A 21,040-nucleotide genomic window follows, 5' to 3' on the forward strand; every position below is an offset into this window, starting at 1 on the left:
TAAAACATAAATCCCTAATAAAAGTAAACAGATTTTGTTGCGTATTTTTGTACTAAGAGCTGTGAAATTTAAAGACACATTACTGTACTTCAAAACTTTTCTCATAAATCTATTCAACTTTAATAAGACAATTAGGCTGTTATAGTTTTGTTTTTAGCAAAAGACTAAAGAAGAAAAGTATCGATAGTGCAAACGTTTTTTTAGCTACATGACCAAGTAGAAAATCTGAATTGTTCAATTGATTCTTAATATTGATAAGTTGAATTTTATGTTTTGCCGATATCCGATTTACCGGATACCACAGTTTCTAAATATCCGAATTATTCAAAAGCAGATCCAAACAAAAACCTACTAACACTATCCCTACGTAAGGGATAACTATTTGCGATAAAAGAGGCCTCAGTTAGTTTTGCTATGCATTTCTGCTTTTGTTCAGTTTTGTAGAGCCAATAGAAATACAGATCACCAGACGTACTCATCAGCAAGAATTGTAAAACAAGAAAACAAAGCAAATAGGCTAACCTAGTAAATTTATTCTACTTTTTCTTCTTCAAGTAAATGGTAATTCATCAGTTTTAATCCACTATCACAGGTCACAGTTTCATTTCTCCAATCATTTTTTTAGTAAATAGAGTTAAATTACTATTTAAAATGTTATTGCATCAGAGTTAACTTATTCACATTAACAACTACGCATTCAAGCAGTTATAAAATTTTTGCTTGATGAACTGTAGAAGGGAAATTAGCCTAAGAAATTTAAATGGGAAAGCACACTTTTTATTTGAGTCCCAACCATAGCAATCTGTTATGGACGCCTTTTTACAAGACAATTTTTGTTTCAAATTCTAACTGCTTTACGAAGCGCTTTTAATCTTTTGTTAATAGCATTACACTTCGAAACAATACTTCGAAATTATTCAAGCTTTTTATTTGATTAGATAATTAATTATTCCATTGTTAAATAATTTTTGCGTTAATCGTTCTCATTATTCGTATGGTTTGTAATCATGCAGTACTGTACATTATTGTCAAAGCGAAAACTACACTTAAAAATTCAATAACAATCTAATCTTTTTTTTTCTGTGTTTGGACAATGTTGAACGACTTTGTTGATAACTCATAAAATGTAGACAACTCTTCAGGCCCAATAATTTTTTGCAGTGCACGGATTCTTGCTGCACAAGCTATATGTTAGCCACTTATCGAACTGCGATGATAATGTTGTTTTACCTGAATTGAGTCTGTAGGATAAATCGCTTTCTTTTCCTTCAAGTAAGGTGTATATACTGGTCTAACGCCTACCCCTCGAGCTCTGCCATTAAGCTCTGACTGTAAATTGTTTACTTTCTTTTTATAACTATGTTGTTACATAAAACCACACGTTCTTAAAGATGTTTATAAAATGTTCGCTCATGTTCGTGACTTCACGCGCTCTGTCTTTATGAGTAGAATTACGCAGAAAACAAATCTTTTTCTAACGTCGATTTAACGTTTGTCCATGTTGAATCATGTGAAAAACAACTGATACACTACTTGGGTAGATAGAAACGAGACCAAACGTCATGGAGTAAAAAATTAGGTCTCAATGGATTCAAAAATTTTATTTGAATCCAATTTGCACTTAAATCATATAATAACAGCGCACTGAAACGACAGACTATCTTTAATCTTTGAATATTGATATCTGATCATGACACAAAAAGAGATTGCCGTAAGGATTCTTCAAAGCAACTAGGCTACTTAAGGTTTTGTACAATAAATTTACCAAGCTAAAATTACATACAGTACAACAAAAGGTATCTGCTTTATCTGCCCTAGACTTTGTCATAAATGCCTTGTGTTATACATGAATGATTTTATCTGTAGTGAATTCATGCATAAAAACTCTGTGGTTAAAGTTACGCCACAAGTTTTGTTCTCTGAGCTCACGTTTAGCGCGTGAAGTGACTCAACTTCCAAAAGTTTCTGACGTGACACGCTGAGCTGGCATTGTGAGTTGTCGGTTATTCATCCTTAAAAAGTGAGCGTAAAAGTAGCCTAAAAAGTAAATAAACTTTATCTATTATGTTTGATTTTGTCATAAACTAGTTTCCTTAGCAGACAAACCGATCCAACTCAAAAATAGCGAAAAAATATGCTGTGCTAATTTGGCATTTCATCACGTACAAACCGCCCTTGCTACTACAACTACGTCTTTTTTGGTTCAAACTAATCTTTTGTTAAAGACTTTTTATTTACGTTTGACTTATTCTTTAGATTCTACGCTGGGATAGATAAAATATCATCGCTTCTATATTACCTCGAATATGAAGATGAGCCAGAGTGTAAAAACATGCCAAATTTAACTTCCAGTTAGCCTTACAAAATCACATGGTAGCCTAAAAGTAAAAAATAAAAATCACATGGAACCCTGTCAAGTAACCCATGTTGATGCGTAATCTGCTGCAAGCGGAGATAGCGAATGATTATTAGCTTTACAAAATACATAGAACTATTGCATTAGCATTTAAATTGATCATGGCAAGGTAGTTGAGCGTAAGCTACGATGTGCTAGGACCAGTGGCGTAAGCAAGGGGGGCTTTGAGCAGGGGCTCCGGACACTTCCTGAGAGTGGGGGGGGGGGGGTAATTTAAGCAGGAGTGGGAACGATGTTTTTACATCGACAAGGGGCTTATTGGATTATCGCATCACATATACTTCTAGGAGGTCGCCCCCCAGACTCTCCTTCGCATCACTGAAAGCTTCAGTTTCTTATACAGCGTATTAGGCAGCATGATTCGCGCCGAAGGAGCAAAATTTTTGCCTTTTAGCACGACTTAAAATCGAAAAATTATTTTAACGAATCTAAAATCACGAGCAAAAGCTCTTTAACATTTGCCACATTCTTTGAGGTTTTCAGACAATTTTGACTGGAAGAGGGACGTGCGCAAAAGTTCCTCTCAGTATTCTTCCTTGGCTGAAGTCCTCCAAATTTTGCACTTTATACGCTAAATGGTTAGACATAAAAGATCAAAAGCGTTAAGGTCAAAGCTTTCTATGGGCTAACTTCATTTACAATTGCATGAATACAACACGATAACCTGTGCCATATCATACGCAGTGAAAGAAAAAGTTTCAGCATCTAGGGCAGGGTTACTCAACTAATGTTAACAAAAGTCAAGTTTGACAAGTTCTGTTGAATATATGTAGCGGTCCGGTAAATAAGGTATTTCTCACGCAACCACGAAAGTTAAATTATCTGTACCAATCCACTTTTTTAGGTAAAATGTAACTCGACTTGGATTTCTGAGAAAGTGTTGGAGAGTCCGGGGGTCGAAGCCACCCAGACACTAGGATAATCACAGTAAAAATTGCTTTCTTCCAGTATCACTGTAGTGCAACCAGTGCAACTGTAGTGGGTTTCGTTTGTGAGTGGTAAGCAGTTTGCAGCAGTGAGAAACTATGACGTCACACATAGCGCATTGTGATGCGTATGTTTTTGACAGGATACATAGTTTGGCGTTGTCTTGCGAGTCGGAGTTTCCAAGCAAAAAACCTCAAAAGTTGTGCAACAAAATAAAAACATGAAAATAAAACACAAAAGTAAAAAATATATTAAAAGTGAAATTTTCATCTCTACATTAGTGGGGGGGGGGGGATAATTTTGCATTAGCTACCCCCCCACTCCGATTGGTGGGGAGGGTTAATCACCCCCGCGGCCCCCCTCTAACGGAGCCCATGGCTTTGGGACATGACTCGCTTTCTTACAAAAACTTTGCTATAAGTTGTGCAGGTTATAAGATAATTATTAAAGTGATACAGGTACTCTTTGTCAAAAATGGAACTGAACGCCTCCATCCGTTACAAAATCCTATATAAGCCGCTAGAAAATTTCTCTCAATAAAAAATACTAAAATTGTCACAAGTTGCTGCCCCAATGTGCAGAAATGTTTTTTTTGCAATTTGGTATCCACGCCTACACAAAAACGTCATTAAAAATACAGCTTATATTCCCAAAAAATATATTTAGGCCTAACCATGATTTAACAGATGTAATGCTTCGTTGCCGAAAATGTAGTTTGGTATGAAATTATTTAGTAAGAAACTCACAAAGCAGGAATTGATAGTTAAAATACAACAGACTTGGAAGCAAAAATATCCAGACATAGAGCAACTCATAGGAAGCAATGATACTTTTCGTATAAAGCTAAACCTGTGAGTTTCCTTATGGGAAAGTGATTTTGATAGTAAAACTACCTACTCGCATACTGTATTCAGATATCACGGACACTCTTCACTTAAATAGCACCATATCCGCTTTGAAAGGCATGTTCATGTAAGTTTTACATTTTTTCAAATTTTTGTAGCCTGTACAATGAGAGTAGAAGCTAGAATCTAGAATCGTCAGGCAGAAACTTTCATATTTTGGCCACATAATGAGAAGCAAATCAATGGAAAAAGACATCATGCTTGGTTTGGTGAGCGGAGGAAGAGGAAGGGGGCGCCCAAAAACAAAATGGCTTGACACAATAGTAAATGACAGTGGTATGGGAGTGCATGAATTGAAGGAGGCTGCGTGGGATCGAGAGATGTGGAGAAAGATGACATATAGAGTGACCGAGAGTTGTAAACGACTGAACGGATGAAGAGAGACAATGAGTGTACATATGAACAAGCAATTTTAGCGTCAAATAGCCTAGCAGCTAAGAAGGTGCGGTTATCGTACAGTCATGATTCCTTCCATCTCTTACCAGGAAGACTTGGGAAAGACTAATGATGTAGTTTATTGGGATATCACTGTAAAGCAGTCAATTAAATGGACGAATAGTTCTATTTTGTGAAATAATAAATAAAAATTCTTGAAAGACTTCAACGAATGGTTCAGCATACAGCACAGCATTTATTTCACATTTTAAAGGGCATAATCTGTACTTCAATCAATACGTTGACTTCAGTTGGCGTTTGAATTACTTTCTTTGACAAACATATTCTAAACTATTATAGAATAGCTAAAACCTCAATTGCTAAGGTAACAGGGATCAGTTGTCAGTAGATGTTACAGAACATATATTTCGCACTTATTCAGTGCATCGTCAGTTCTGATAAAGAGCAGTTAAAACCTTGCAAGTTAAAACCTTGTTTTGACATTATTGCGTCACTGTAATGTTGTTTAAAACATTACTTGTAGGTTTTAACTGCCCTTTATCAAAACTGACGATGCACTGAATAAATGCGAAATATATTTTCTGTAACATCTACTCTACAAAACATACATACATACTCATACATACTATCTACATACATACATACTATATACATACATACATACATACTACATATACTACATAATTATACTATACATACTATACATATATACATATATATACAATATATACATATATATACATACATATATATACATACATACTATATATATACATATACTACATATACATATACATATACTACACATACATACTACATACATACTACATACATACTACATACATACTACATACATACTACATACATACTACATACATACTACATACATACTACATACATACTACATACATACTACATACATACTACATACATACTACATACATACATACTATAAACATACATACTCTCATCTACATCTACAAACATATTCTAAACTATTATAGAATAGCTAAAACCTCAATTGCTAAGGTAACAGGGATCAGTTGTCAGTAGATGTTACAGAAAATATATTTTGCACTTATTCAGTGCATCGTCAGTTCTGATAAAGAGCAGTTAAAACCTTGCAAGTTAAAACCTTGTTTTGACATTATTGCGTCACTGTAATGTTGTTTAAAACATTACTTGTAGGTTTTAACTGCCCTTTATCGGAACTGACGATGCACTGAATAAGTGCGAAATATATTTTCTGTAACATCTACTGACAACTGATCCCTGTTACCTTAGCAATTGAGGTTTTAGCTTTCTAGATATGGAACAGGGATCGTTTCAGAATAAGACTAGGTCAGAAAGCGAGGCAGACTCCGACGCAGCTCAGCATCAGCCAAGAGCAGTTAGCTATTATAGAATATAAACTATTCTAGATTCGAATCCTCGACTATTCAAAAATGGCCATCCCTAAGTGTTGGTGACACTCTTATCGTTATCAGCGTGACTTGATGTTTCTCGCGATAGTGGAATGATTTCTGCTTTGATATTTTCACGCATTGTTTCCATAAAAAATTTCCTAACAATAGTCATTTTTTTACTTTAAATTGGAAAGCAGTGGGTAGCGGGAGTGCGACTGAAAGAAATGTAGCGCGTTTCCGCTACCCTCGCGTTGAATAAAAAAGTGCCGCTACTGCAATCGCTACTCCAACAAAAATGTAGCGGCGCTACCGCTACTTTTACAAAAAAGTAGCGGTACTTCCGCTACATTTTTGCACTTCTATAATAAATAAGAACTGAGCATTTTAGTTGGCTGCTGTAGGAATTTCTTATATATACTATGTATTTCCGGCAAACACTGCCAAATATGGAGACTATTTGTAAATTGCAACTTGCAGTTTTTTATGTGTTTTTCAGCATGCTAAACAACAAAGCAATAACATATCGTTCCTCACGATATTGCCTTGCAGCAGCTTACCAGTTACCACTAGATAGATTATCATTTAACATATGGGCTCTAGCATAAAGTTTAAAGTATCTGGAGTAAGGTATCATGAATTTAAAAGACTAAATTGTAGAAATAGACGTCTTCAGAATTTGAGGTATACATTACCTCAAAATACAATTATTCTAATTCTAAATTTTTAAGACTTTTATTCTAATTTTTGTGCTGAAATTAAACTAAAAAAAACTTGTTGACAGTATATAACAATCGTAGTCAAAGAGCAATTGTCAAAAGATACGTATTGGAGTTAAAAAACGCCGAAATCAATACTGCCTGAGTTTAGTGCGAATCAATGTTTGACCATATTGTGAATTGTTGTTAGCTAGCTTAATATAAAACTCTAATTTCGATCAAAGCCATGAGCAAACAAAATTAAACTCTTCAGAGCGTGATATGATTCCAAAGAAAACGAAATTACCAACGTGTTTCGACTGTACATCTAGCTCTTGTTAAGTATTTGAAAGACTAAATTAGGCATTGCACTCAAAGCACCGGTTCATTTCAAACAGTCTTTGAATAAATGTTTGCAATTCAACATCATTTGTGCAGCCTGCTACGCAAAGAGTCATAGGTACGTGTCACAATCATGTGTCTTGACCAAGCGTACTGTTTTAATTGCATAAATCTTGCGAAATGTTTTTATTGGTTACTGTCCTATAATGGCCTTTGATTGCGAAATCCTGATTATGTTATATATTTCTAGAAGATTCTGCATACGTGCAAGACTAGAAGGTTCTCCAGCTAGATCGAACAATTTGTAAGGTAGTAGATTGTTATGACGTCACAAATATGTTTACAGGTAGTAAAACTTTACCAGAACAATAAGTTCTCATTGCGTAACTTTATCGTATCTTCTGGAAGTTACTAGTCAAAATAAACCTGCTATAAATAGTGGCATAATTTGCGTAATTGATATATTGAGATGGAGACTATTATTGAGATGATTATTGATTGAGAGTTGAATTGAAGTTGAAGTTATTAAATACGAGTAGAGTGCGAGTTGATGCTATTTAAAGTTGTGATCGAGATTAAAGTTGTATGAGAAGTTGTGAGTAAAATACGTTGAAGTAGAATATAAGAGTTTCAGGTGTTGGAATCTATTGCGGTTCACAGTTATTTTGGATGTTTGTTTGAAGTGATATTCATAGCTTTCAAAACCTTTTCCTGTTAAACGTTGCCTCAATTTGATGGTGGTTAACTCTGCAGTGGAAGCTAATGATGCGGAGACTCACGTAATGCAGTTGCTGTTTCAGTAGGCTGGGATTAACAGCGTGACATCCACTGATAAGATTTTATTTTGCTCGCATTGATATAATGCAGTTATTCAAACGAAGTGAAACCAACTAACAGACAAAGGTTTTCATAATGATTTGCCGTCTGCAAACGTTGAAACAATATAAAAAAGATAGTTTTTCCATCTAAGGTGTCACCCAAGAAAATTGCTGATTAATATTGGTGTTGAAGTGTCAGCAAAGCAAATGATTATATTGCACCAATGACTACCGAACGGTTGGATTTATTTATTATCGCACCAATGACTGCCGCAACGATATTGAACAGACAGATCAAATACTATATGTTACATCACGGTAATTGTATATTGATTTTAATAAATTAAATTAACAGTATTATAGTAATCACAATCAATTAGCCATAAATTAGTGGTGCGATACTGACGAGCCCAGCTTCATGGGCGAAACAGGGTGTCTATCGCTGTCAATTCTTGCTGAAATCGGCTGCCGAGAAACATACTATAGTTGATTGGATGGTATAAATAGCTAGAGTAGAAGCTACACCTTTATACTTAGCGAATCGCAACTGCTCGCTATTCTAGTGGGTACTTCGAATATGATATGAATAGCTATCATGCTCATATCTATGCTAGTTTTTTTTTCGACTCATGTAACATAAAAAACAATTTTCCAAAGATTTTACACAACGCAAAGGTATAATATGGTTATTGCATCCAACTTTCTTATTTCAAAACAGGCTGTAGCCTACGCTTTACGCAAACTATTTTAAAGTAATCTAGCAAGTGCTTTTCAGAAGTTATTTGCAGTTTAATTTCTTCCAGATTGCTGCATTAAACAGCTGAGGTTACGTCACAACACATCTGCTGTCTTCCAATCAGATGAACAAGTCATTAGAATAACTATATTAGGACAAAAAACGACACTGTCATAAAACTACTGTAGAGGTGAAGTATGTTGATGGTTGCAGTCAATTTGTTACATCTCAGCACTTTAAAAAACCAGAAACATGATTGAACTCGACAACAAACGACTTTTAAATTAGCTAAACCGACAAACAACAATCGCAGTTTTTTCCTGGTAAACACAATTGAATAACCTTTTTGAAATTTTTTTAAAGGTTCTTCGCCTATTATGCTGGTCTGGAATTTTTGGAAAGTTTTATAAGTCCAGATGACTCATTTTGTGCAATGAACTACCTAGTCAAATTATACAAAACAAAAGCAATTTTCTGCTGCAAACAATGAGTCTTCTGTAATGGTGGAATTAATTTTCTAAAAGCAAAGCTTTAGTTGCTGAGGACTTTCATTTGTTGCAAAGCAAATTCTATGAGACTACGCACACAGCATTCTTCTGGGCAATGCATGTCGTATGAAGTTGGCAAGATACGTCATTGTGGCCTTTTGAAACTTTAGGTCAGAAGAACAATGGCTTTTCTAGCTTAAATAATGGCAACACCATTATAGAGTAAAGTAGTCTACAGACTATTAATACAACTTAAACCTTTCCATAGCTTTTTGTTTAGGTATTGTTTATCGTTTTTTTATTTTTTTTTATTTACCACACACACGTTTAGCCTACCACTTTCTTCCACTGTGCGATCTTGTCAATATCTTATCAGTAAAAACTTTTCTTGATGTAGGCTACATCATTTTCTTTCACAGAAATAAAAACGTTTTCAAAGTAGAAAGTATGCATGAAACTATAACGTTTATCGTTTCTAGCAGTAGTTGCAACTTGCAACGTTCATCTGATGAATGTGAAAGTAAAAGCACAAACACGTGCGTTGTTTCATTGCTTCACAAAAGTGTCGTGCACCATGACAATGCAAATCTTCAGAAGTAAAAATATACGGTACCTACAAAATAAATTTTACGAAGTAGGGCTAGGTCTATGTCTATGCACTGTAGTGCGGTTGAAAGCGAGCGAAAAAGGTGAAACAGACATTATTTCAAATAGTGAACAAGAGATGTGTGAGCGGCTACTTTCTAAGCTACGTTGGATGACATAAAACTTTCAAACAATTAAAAATAAGGCCGAAACAGTTGAAACGAACTAAATATTTGAGACGAAATTGAATTACGAGGACGTCTCCAACTGTGCTAAAGTAGACATGAAGCCTGCTCATTAAGTTGTTGGATATATTGCAGTGGTCTAGCTAAAATTTTGTTAAAAAGAAGTGTATTTACAATATGCTTGTGGTATTGAAATGAAGGAAAAAGACATCTGTTAAATTTTTTATCACACACTTGTGTGCTTTGCTAACAAAAGTACAACGTGTTTCATCAGCGTTTATGTAACGCATCTGCATGTGAAAAAACACTATTGACGCTGAATATAAGTCAAAAATAAAATTAAGTCTATAAAGCGATTCTCAACTGGGAATCCGTGTACCCCAAAGGGTCCGTGGAGCGTTTTTGGAGGGTCTGTGAAAGTTTCGGAATTTCTAGCATGATTGATAAATTGCAAGATTTAAAAAATTGGTTGTGCTTTATTTGTGTATTGCATTGATTTTTAAACTGTGCGTCGCGACGCCCTGGATCGGATCGGATTCCGAATTTAAAAAGTTTTTATATAAAAGAGTTACCTTTTACTTTTATAAGGTAATTCTTTTATTGTAGGCCTCCTGTATGTTCAACTTAAGTTTTTCTACACAGCAGATTGTCGAGCAGTGCTTAATTTAGAAATACAAACGTTGGTCAGCATCCTATTAGCACGCCCATTTTTATCATGACTGTAAGTACAACTAAATATTGACTACAATTGTTACAAAAAAGGTAGAAATAGCTTACTTTGTAAAAAGATCGCAAAAATTTTATTAATTTCTAATAAAATTTGTAGAAAAACATAAAAACAGCATACAGATTACTTGTCTTGATGCTGTGTGACAAAAGATAGCTCATAGCATAACTTTGTCAATGTCATCAAATTTCATAACTGTTTCGCCAGCTCAGCACATTCTTCCAGATGAGTCTCTTCGAAACTTGTGAAATGTTTGTTTCCGTTAGGTGACGCAATATACTAAAATTTCTGATAAACTTTATAGGGATCTGCAACCGCTTTGAGGATTGCAATAGGGGTTCGCCAAGACAAAAACGTTGAAATCTACTGCATACAGTAGAATAAACTTGGCTTCTATTTAAGCATTCCTGTGAGCTTTTATTTGCATGTTGCTCAAGTGATTTCAATTTGCACAGAGGAGATTGACCTTTTTCAGCCAGTGCGAGGAATCCACACAACTTTATAAACGACATTTCATTTGTTGAAGTGGTCTTTCTATAAAGTTTATACAAAGGAACTGGAAGCATTGCGTCGTGCCCGTAGTTATTTCTTTTGATCAACTCCATCGCACTAGTTCTTCAGTATTTGCTATTGACATGTAGCTGGAGAGAGTAGCCTACATTACGGGACGCGCAACTCTGCTGCTTCGGCAATATTGTAAGGGTCAATTGTCAATTTGAATTTTTTTTAACTGTCATTGGCTTGCATTCAACTAGGCTAAAAATCTTAAATTGCTTTAAAACCAACTTCACTCTTCCTATACAACCCATAAAAATTACATTATTTTGTAAATCAATAAAAAAATAAAAAAATAAAACTTCTAGTGTTGCGGATAAGCAAAAACCAGATGTAGTTTTGCATGCCTATGATCTACAATTCCTACTTGGAGCCTACAGTACATTCATTGAAATACATTTGAATGATCCTTTCTAGCAAAAGTATGTTCTATGTATAATTGTATATTGTAGACTTTTAGAGACAATATCAACTGTAAAATGTTTTCTTCATAAATTTATTAAACCTTTATCTCTACACAAACTACCATGGTTATTGAGAACTGATGAAATTCATTTCTACTATTTGTATGTAGGCAAGTGTTTAATAATAAAAATCGGGATGCCAGACGCAGTTGTATTGTAATGCAATGCGACGCATGGCAAAAGATCTTTAAAATAACGCCAAACAAAATTCAAACACTGTAGACCTAATGACACTGTTAATGACGTTAATATTGGTATAGAAAACAACACTAATTTGATATACATTACAATGTAGCGATAACCATAGCCCTGAAGAAAATTTAACCTATTTTTCTTGTCTATTTATAGAGAAAATTTTAAGCTGGCAATAGACTAAAAAAGGAATTCTGTTCATCCACAAGATGTAAAAACATTAGCAAATTTCAACAAACTAATAAAAATAAATTACTTAGTCATGATTACATCAAATTAAGTTATGTCTTTTTATTACAAAAATTTCTTAAATGTACAACAGGGATTTATTAAAATAAGTGCAAGATACAACATTTTTCAATAGAGCCATATCGGCTGTTTGTTGCAGTCTGTTGCAGCATGTAAAGAAGGTACAGGTCATAAATAAATATGGTGACTTTAAAAATGGTATAAACGTATAAATACTGTAATAATTAAATAATTGAAATAGATAGACAAGTAATTTTTCTACAAAATGAAGTGATTTTTCTACAAGGAATGACACAAAAGAAAATAAAAATAGCAGAAAATGTAGATTATGACAGACTTTATCCATTAGGATAAAATGTAAACAAGTTAAAGCTTTCGCCAAGCGATTTTTGTAATTCAACATGAAGTTATAGGCCTAATATATTTTAACGGAGACTTTGCTTCATGATCTAATGCAAGAATTAAAGCTGGTGTCCTTTGCATATGCCACTTGCTTTCTTGACGTATCTTAGATCAACTGAACGGATGCCCAAACGAAGAGCCGGAGAAGTAGCTCTTAGTCTATAGTCATTGTTTCTCAAGCTCCAGAACTGAGGGTTGGATATGACGGAATTTCTATCATTTCCGGTTATATTTCGCCAATTTTCCCAGGATCGGTACTTTGGAAAGAAAAGCTCAACGTTGGGTTCAGAATAAGGGTTGAAAAAATACACGTTTCTTTCGACCCGAGGCACATCAAATGTCCAGGCATCTCCACGACCAAACATTCGAGCTCCAGCATCAGCAACGTATAAGACATTTTTTACAAATGTCAACAGCTGTAGAAAACAAAATTTATGTGTTTAAAAGCAATTGTTGTAAATAATATGCATCATAATACCAACGCTTTTTGTTGATAGAATTTTTATGTAAAAACACATGAAGCAATTTATAGCCTATAAATAACACTCTTTTCACCATCGCCAAAAAGCAAAGTGCAAATTACTATAACAAACGTATGTTTGTAATTGTAATTTTATATGTAAAACAGATTAGAGGTCTAAATAAGCATAAAATGTTTCATAAACTGTAGGGCTTAGTAGCCTATTTAGCGAAAGCATAATATGCATTGCAGAATTACAAACATAAATAGATAAAACTTGCAATGTGTTGCATCAGTTTGGTTGTGTTTCAGCCCGTTGTTGTAGCGGTTACAGCTACAAAAGCGTTTTGTTCAATTATCTTTCAAATATTCACCAAACTAACCTGTCTGGGAACCGAACCTGGACCTATAGATTTGCAAGTTCCAAACACACGATGACCATTGGTATGGTGAATCATATTGTTGATGGCTACGTTGTCGTGACCGCAGTGAAAATTGATCGCAGCTTCAGCCAAGTTGTACAGCCAGTTTTTAATAACTACAACAAAACCTTACGTTAGATTTCATAAAATGTTTGAACAAATATGACAATTTATGAAGATTCACCACAGGATGAAACAAAAGCTCTTTGTAACTAACGCTATACAGTATACCTACTATTCTCTCTTTTACACACACACACACACACACACACACACAATCTAATATAAAAAAGTTCTTATCCTTTTGAGTGTTCACCAAATTAGACAATTCATCGCAACTTTGAAGTCACATGCAACTGAATACATACCTCTTAAAGAAGATGCAGCTGTATCCCCATACACTCCGATACCACCGTATAAAAATGGTTTTGAGTCGTGGATGGTGTTACGACTGATGAGTGCTGGAAGATGGCAAGCATCTAAGTCCTACATAAAAAATGCATATGTGAGGTGTGAACATACAGGAAAACAAATAAATAGATAAAACAACAAATTAAAACATATTTTGTAAATGGTATTAATAGTGTTAATTGAAAAGCTTCCTTTCTAGGATACAGGAAATCATGTGTTAAAATTAAAATCGTGTTAACGCAGTTTGTAAATAAATTGGTGGCGTTATTAATGCGACAGATTATTAAAAAAGCCAACTGATTTTATTAACAGCAGGGTAACATATACGCATAAAAAAGTAAGAATCCAAACGGTTTAGCATCAAATATAATCTTTAAGCTACACAGAAGCATTGGTACTTATCTAAAAGTTATTTCTTTCATTGAAAAAATCAAGAGATATTAGCTACACTTGTAAGACATGTGAAAGTAACACTGCAAACAAAATAAAAATTAGCAATAGCTAAAATATTACCCTTTTTGCTGATCCACAGGTTGCATTTGAAGACAAATATATACCAGCAAAATCATTTAGTATTCCGTTTCCAAAATCATAAACATTGTTGCCTATGATCCGAAAAACACTGTTCCTTGGTGTAAACTCACTTTTGTGAAAAGTTGGCTGCCAACCAACCTATTAAAATCAAAAAGGACATTGGAGCTTGAAGTGAAAAAACAAGAAAAGTAGATCAATTCAGCGTGAGAGCTTTGATTGATACTTTGCAAAACTTGTTACTTTTTAACATTTTCTATTGTCGGCATCTCAAAAGCGTACTTAGCACTACTGGAATAAGATGTCATGTTTTCAGAATTTGAATTTCATGCAAGGCTTAAAAAAGTGAAAAAAAAAGTCAATTTGCGGTTATGTGACATCTTGTGAAAATATTACCGTTTTATAAAAAGAATTTTGAGCTTATCATTTATACAAGATACAATCATACGCATACACAGCTCACAGACAGTTGCCCTACTTTTACTAAGTGCCTTACCCGAATTCCAGCATAAGATGACATGCTGACGTCATTCCGTCTGATGTTGATGTTTTTTACTCCTTGAATAAACATGCAGGCCGGCTGTATAAAGTAAACACCATTACATTGCATTGCTCGTGACAAACGTTCTTCTTTACAATCACCAAGGAGAGATTGCAGTTATTCTTTTACATTTTCCTCTCCTCCTCAGTATAAAGAAATATTTGAGCTAACTTTACGAATTGTTGTGAAAGTAAATGTTGTAGCAACACTGTACTGTAAGGTAAAGTCTTATAAAGTTTTATAAAAATGAGCATTTTCTGATAAAATTTAAACTTTTCAACATCAATGCTTGATAATGCATACTGCTTATGTAAATCAACTTGCATAATCTAAATACGGTAGTTAAATATTTTAAGCGTACAAACCAGGTACTAGATCCAATTGAACTTTGCGTAAGTAAGATTTCTTAGGAAATTCATACAACATTAATTTCTAAAAATTGTCAATTTACCAACCTGAAACATATTAGTGACTCCACAACCTCTGAGTGTGTTGGATTCAATAACAATATTTTTATTAGACAGAGCATTTCTTGGAGTATTGTGGTTATGAATAGCAGTGATGCCAAAATAACCGATATCCAAAAACAAATTCTCTTGAATCTGCACCATAAAATCATTTGTTATTTGATCAATGTTATTTTGTTAAGAAAAAACACGAGTGATGTTACGCATTTTTTAATGAAAAAAAAAAATCTTTTACACTACGATCCACTTACGTGACATAAGGGTAAGTAAGTCTCATATACAAGACATTTAAGAACAAACTCAATATTGAATAGATTTTATTTTATCGTGCAATTTTTTTATCATAAATTTTCGCACTTTTAGTATGCTGTAGGGGAAATTAGCGAATCAGACAATTGAAGCGTAACAATGTAACGAGTGCAATCTTTGTTAGGTTGTAGTACTTAATAATTTACCCGTGTTGTTTTTGCAGCTTTTCAATACTGCACTGTAGCCAATTACATCTTTAGAGCTGAGATTTCAATTTAACGTTGATACTGACATAGGTTATCAAATCACTATTGGATAATGCAGGCGTAAATTTTATTTCCTCACCTTAACATTAATGCAATCAAGGAGTGAGAGAGCCACATAACCAACATTTTTAAATTCACATTTGTTAACTGAGATAGTGTCGGAAAAGCGCATGTCCATGAGAGCGGGAAAAACGCTGTAATTATCAATTTCTTTGGATTGGCTGTAGCGAAATTCCAGATCGCTGAACGCAACGCGTTTAACTTCTCTTCCTGAAAGCAAACAAGAATATTGGATTCTATAACGGTTACTCCTTGCTGCATTATGATTTACGGTGCATACTGTAACAAATCACTTATAAAGAATAATAAAATACGTGTCGTCAATAAAAATGATTAGAGAACTTCTGCAGTTTAATTTTGTGAACGATCAAGTCTATTGAGTAGCGCGCTTTCAATCTCATTGTACAAGCTGTTCTAGTGTTAACATTTAAGTCATTCTAGCAGCGATTCGATGAGCCGAAATGCAGGGGAAAGTAAGTAAAAAAAGTACCAAAAAGTAACAGCAGAACTTGAGCAATTTTACTTAAGGAAGGAAAAACATTAAAAAGATGTATTATTGTATCTGAAATACTGTGCTCATACTAATACGTTGTAGCATTAACAAAGAAATAAAAATACTTGCACTTTTGTAGTAGGCTACATCGTATTGCTATAATATTACGTAGATTTACATTATCTTACTATAGCAACATTTTTTTTTCTTTGTTGTAGCTAAGAGTTGATAAACAATTAATTTTCTTACCGGCAAAAAATGTTGCTGTTTGAGCAATATGCACGTCTTCATTTGGAAAGGCACCCGCTGGAGGAATTATATAAAGTAACTTCTCGCGTGAGTCGCAAAAATACTCACCTACAGCATCCAATTCTAAAAAAAGTAAAGTTAAGTTTTTAGATAAATCTAACCAAGGGTTTGTTACTTTATTATGCAAACCAAGCATTTAATTCAGAATTACCTGCACGGACATTCTCTACTATATAGCGCCACCCTGAAGGCTTAGGATGGCGTCCAATTGGAAACCTCAGAGGGCGCTCAAAAAACACTCTATTTGATTTGGTAACTAATTTCACGCGGCCTCTTTCTGCTGTCCATGCTTGAAAGATCACAATTTCAGGAGCGTTAGATTTTTGTGATTTCACCCACTCGGATTTTATTTCTTTGGATCGAAATACAAAGCCGTTTTTATTTTTAGAAGAACATTTCACCTAAAAATCAAAAATATGCATGGTCTTCATTAGCTTTTTGTTATTTCAATTAGGCTTACAAATTCATAGTTTTGTGAAATTTTAACGAGCATAAAATCAAAATTAAACCATATTGATGAGCAAGAGTTTAAACGATTGTCACCTTGGCACATGCTGTAAACAAGTACCATGAGACGCATTAATTAGTTGTGAGTTAAAAACAGAATCCAGAAAAACACGAAAAAATGTTGCGTTTACTTTATTGAGGATTTAACAAATCATAGTAAAGAAAAGCTACAAATATAGGTTGCCAATAAACTAATGCAGTAAGCTCCGATAAGCTCAGTCGGTCAAGTCGGTTCGGTTTAAGCGACATATTGTGAACAAATAACGGCAAGGTCGCGGTATGATGGTTCGGCTTTTGAGGTGTTCAATTGAGCAATGAAGCTCTGTTATTCGTTCAGCGGCATATAGTGGGTGGATTATCTTACTGACAACAAACAACATATCGACAATCGAAAACTTCACTTTGTCAATCTTGGTGACTGAACTTGGGTAAGTGGTTCAATCCCTCTATCAGTATGCAAAACTACCGGCATTAAGTTTTCAAAGTGGTTTTCTCAGTCCAAGGATGAAGATTCTCACAACAAAAAACTTAAACATTAAGATATGTTTCTCACTTGTTTGAAACCTCCACTGCCTCTTTTGTTGCAATCTGGTGTTGAAAGCAACAGGTCTTTGATTTTTAAGTACGGTCCTTCTCCTGTTAAATCACTTCCGGTCCAAGCTTTTATGTTTGGTTTCCTGGAAAGATTAGAAATTTTGTAATTAAATCTCAAACCTTATACTGTATGACGAAAGTAACATGCCTGTATAGATTAGTTCAATATGTCTGCTAATATATTCTTAATAAATGTTTTATTCAATTTAAAAGTTATATGTTTAGAGTTCGATCAATTACTATGTAAAATTGTGAAATTTTTAAAACTTTACAATCCCAGAATTATTATAACAAATTTTAAGAAATACATATTGACTATTAAAAAGATATGTCAACTTTCATTTATCAGCAATAAGCATATTCATTCATGATGGTGAAATGGTCAGTCATTTTATTGCATTGCATTTATGGTTTGTATGGCTTTTCTCGAATTCTGCTCGAACTTTATGAAGTAAATACGCAAATTTTAATTCCAATCAACAGATAATGCTGCAGTAAAATTAAAAGTTATATAAAAGTTACCTTGCTCTGACAAGACGTTTAGTTCCAAGGAACACATGCCGGGAACAACTGCCTTCGAAAGGTGCAACCCAAATTTTCTTATCAAATTTTGTAAACCTTCCTCCAGGAATTGTTTCAGCTCCAGATACAATCGGTCGCTTATCATTCGGGTATCCAACGATCGATATGTCAGAGTCCTACAATCGAGATCAGGCATGAATTAATTATATCCAAACTGCAGTAAGTCAATACACATCCCAGTGTAGGCATGCGAACAACAGAAATCTCTTTAGTGGATTTGGTTCAGTGGATAATTGGTCAAATTAAACCCTCAGATAGTTCGTTTGATTTGACCATGTATTAATAATTACTTTTTTGAAGTGCAAAAAAATCATTAATTTCCTTATGTTTTTAGTCTTATGTTTTTGAAGAAAACTGTTTGTTTGTAATCGTATGATTTCGAAAATGCGATCGTAGGCTACATAACGCGTCAAAAAGTTGGCAAATAATTCTCTTTTCTTTGGCGGTGTCTGGACCTCGCTTCTTTTTTTCTTTTTTTTACCTCGCTTCTGCATTCATTTTAAGTTTTTCACTACCTTTTTTGTGGAAAATCTAAAATAAATCTAACTGTAGTGTAACTCGCTCCTGCTGATAAAGTGTCCGCTTTATTTTGATGTTAATTACGTTTTCTGATAGCAAGACTGATCAAAGTTTATTTTTGTTGATTTAACTTTGATGTAACAACTCCGATAACATATGGTAGCTACCGACACTCAAATGATATTACACTACAACCAAAAGCAACTTTTAACGCATGCAATGACGATGGCCACCTGGAGATGCGGCCTGATTTGTCACATTTTGCAGATTTTGATTACAGCTACTGCTAGTGCTTGACTGACATTTTTTGAGATGTTTTTACTTTTTGCGGTTTCTTAATGACATAAAACTTTTTTGTTGCCTTAGGGAAGCAGTAGCAAATGAGAAAAAGTAAGTTGAAAAACGCAAAATCAGACTGTTATTGAAAATTAACAGTCTGACTAAAATCTTCGAAATCAAATTTTCTTTGTTTTTCAACGTGTGAGGATGTTAAAACCTATTGTGTCATCTGGGGAAAAGAATTAAGAAAGCGTAAAAATCGAATTTTTAGAAAAATTTATTTAAACGTTGGCCCAAAGTTAGAAAAACCTGGAAATTTCTGCAAAATGTGACAAATCAGGCCGTATCTTTAGGTGGCCATGCAATGACTTATTATTTAAAAATACATTTCCGTTTTTGTTGTATCTAAAAGCAATTTATATTTAAAAAAACTTTTTGTTCCAGTGCTTTTTTGAACTAAATTGTGACTCACTATTTCCTATTCAAGTAGTAAGACTGACATTTACTTTGCTTGTAAACTTTTCGAGATGCATTTGAAATAATCTGAAATTAATCGTAGGTAATGATGTATTTTTTCATTCTATGCAATTTAACTTTACAAACTTGAAAAACTGGTTGTTATAAAACAACTGCTGATGAAACAAGTCCAAGAAAATATCACTGTTTTTTATGTAGACCTATTAGCAAAATGTGGTTTATATTCTGTTTATGTCCATGAGCAATCTGTTAACTGCATAGCCCAATTGTGAGAGACTATAGGTTCTACAGTCTACACTCAGAAGGGCGCCTAAAGTGGACATTATGATTGACTATTTTCTTATCCACTTCATCTAAATCTTCAACTGGTCTGTGTAAGCTTGGATGTCACAAAGAAAGTTTTTTGGAGGATATGCGTTTTGATATGTTAGAAGTTAAATTTTTAACAATCATGATTTTTAGTGATAGCCTGGACTAATAACTTTTTACAAGTGTGCAGCGTTTATTGCGAGTATTGGCTTGTCTTTTACAAGCACAAGACATAAACGTTGCTTTGACAAAAACTTGTTAGTAATCTTTTCTTGTAAAAGACTGCATAATTATGATAGTATAGATTAGTTTATGAAAAATTATTGTCAGTAACCCAAAGACAGCATACCCGTCTATCCATGCGTATAGTTTCTCTAACTCTATGAGTTCCTCCACGTAGAAATATGGTCACTTTCTTAGACAAAGTTTGTCGCTGTGTTCTAGCTCCTTTAACAGCAGCATTAATCGTTCTAAAGGGTCCGTTTCCATCTCCATCAGGCTTCAAAGTAGTCCCTCTCAAGATATCGTTTCCATGCATTGGATCCACATACAATTTCAGATGATTTCGGTTTTTCTGAAAGACACTTTTTGCTCTTGGCCGTGAAGGGCACGTTTTTTGTGCCAAAACTGACATCTGCAAATAACACATAATTTTTTAAATATCACTATACAAATATTACTAAGTGATAAATTCTTGTGGAGTTATTCAGTACAGAAGAAAAAATTAATATCATTGTAAATGATATGGAAAATATTCATATTACTGTATATTCACTCGCCACTGATAAAAGTGGAATATAAAGTTTTTTAATATTTTTTTTTTCATTCAAACAAACAGTATATTGATATAAAAATGTTTTGAAGCGACATATTACAATTTACAATACTTAAATTAGTACTAACACAACACAGTAGTGCAGTATAACATATTACAGTATAAAATCAAAAAAATTAACTAATTTAACACTGCAATTGCCACAGTTTAAGTGCAGGCAGCATTTTTAGTTTTGCTTTTCAGTTAAACCTCGTCTATGGCCAATTTAAAAACGTTTTATCACTCACCGAAAAAAGACCAC

The 21,040-nt window shown here is 34.0% G+C and overlaps 1 protein-coding gene across 1 annotated transcript; it reads right to left on the reverse strand.

Moving 5' to 3' along the window:
* Positions 1 to 12,547: 12,547 nt before the first annotated feature.
* On the reverse strand, positions 12,548 to 20,502 carry LOC145768877 (uncharacterized). The gene is made up of 12 exons (XM_082580483.1): positions 20,314 to 20,502; positions 18,321 to 18,496; positions 17,758 to 17,881; positions 16,849 to 17,098; positions 16,638 to 16,760; positions 15,915 to 16,105; positions 15,309 to 15,455; positions 14,809 to 14,892; positions 14,295 to 14,453; positions 13,739 to 13,856; positions 13,332 to 13,486; positions 12,548 to 12,904 (listed from the first exon to the last, which is right to left on the reverse strand). The coding sequence occupies exons 1-12, from the start codon at positions 20,500 to 20,502 to the stop codon at positions 12,548 to 12,550; spliced, it is 2,073 nt and encodes a 690-aa protein (XP_082436609.1).
* Between the last annotated feature and the right edge of the window lie 538 nt (positions 20,503 to 21,040).

The sequence above is a fragment of the Aplidium turbinatum genome, chromosome 4 (genome assembly GCF_918807975.1).
Source record: "Aplidium turbinatum chromosome 4, kaAplTurb1.1, whole genome shotgun sequence".
In the NCBI taxonomy this organism is placed as follows: Eukaryota; Metazoa; Chordata; class Ascidiacea; order Aplousobranchia; family Polyclinidae; genus Aplidium; species Aplidium turbinatum.

What these genes read in the sequence shown, in the direction of transcription:
- LOC145768877 (XM_082580483.1), bottom strand. Translation starts at nt 20,502, where the DNA reads ATGCATGGAAACGATATCTTGAGAGGGACTACTTTGAAGCCTGATGGA. An exon ending in AAACGTCTTGTCAGAGCAAG is followed by an intron (nt 17,882 to 18,320) that starts GTAACTTTTATA and finishes TAATCTTTCCAG; the next exon opens with GAAACCAAACATAAAAGCTT. An exon ending in CAGGTTCGGTTCCCAGACAG is followed by an intron (nt 12,905 to 13,331) that starts GTTAGTTTGGTG and finishes TGTTTTCTACAG; the next exon opens with CTGTTGACATTTGTAAAAAA.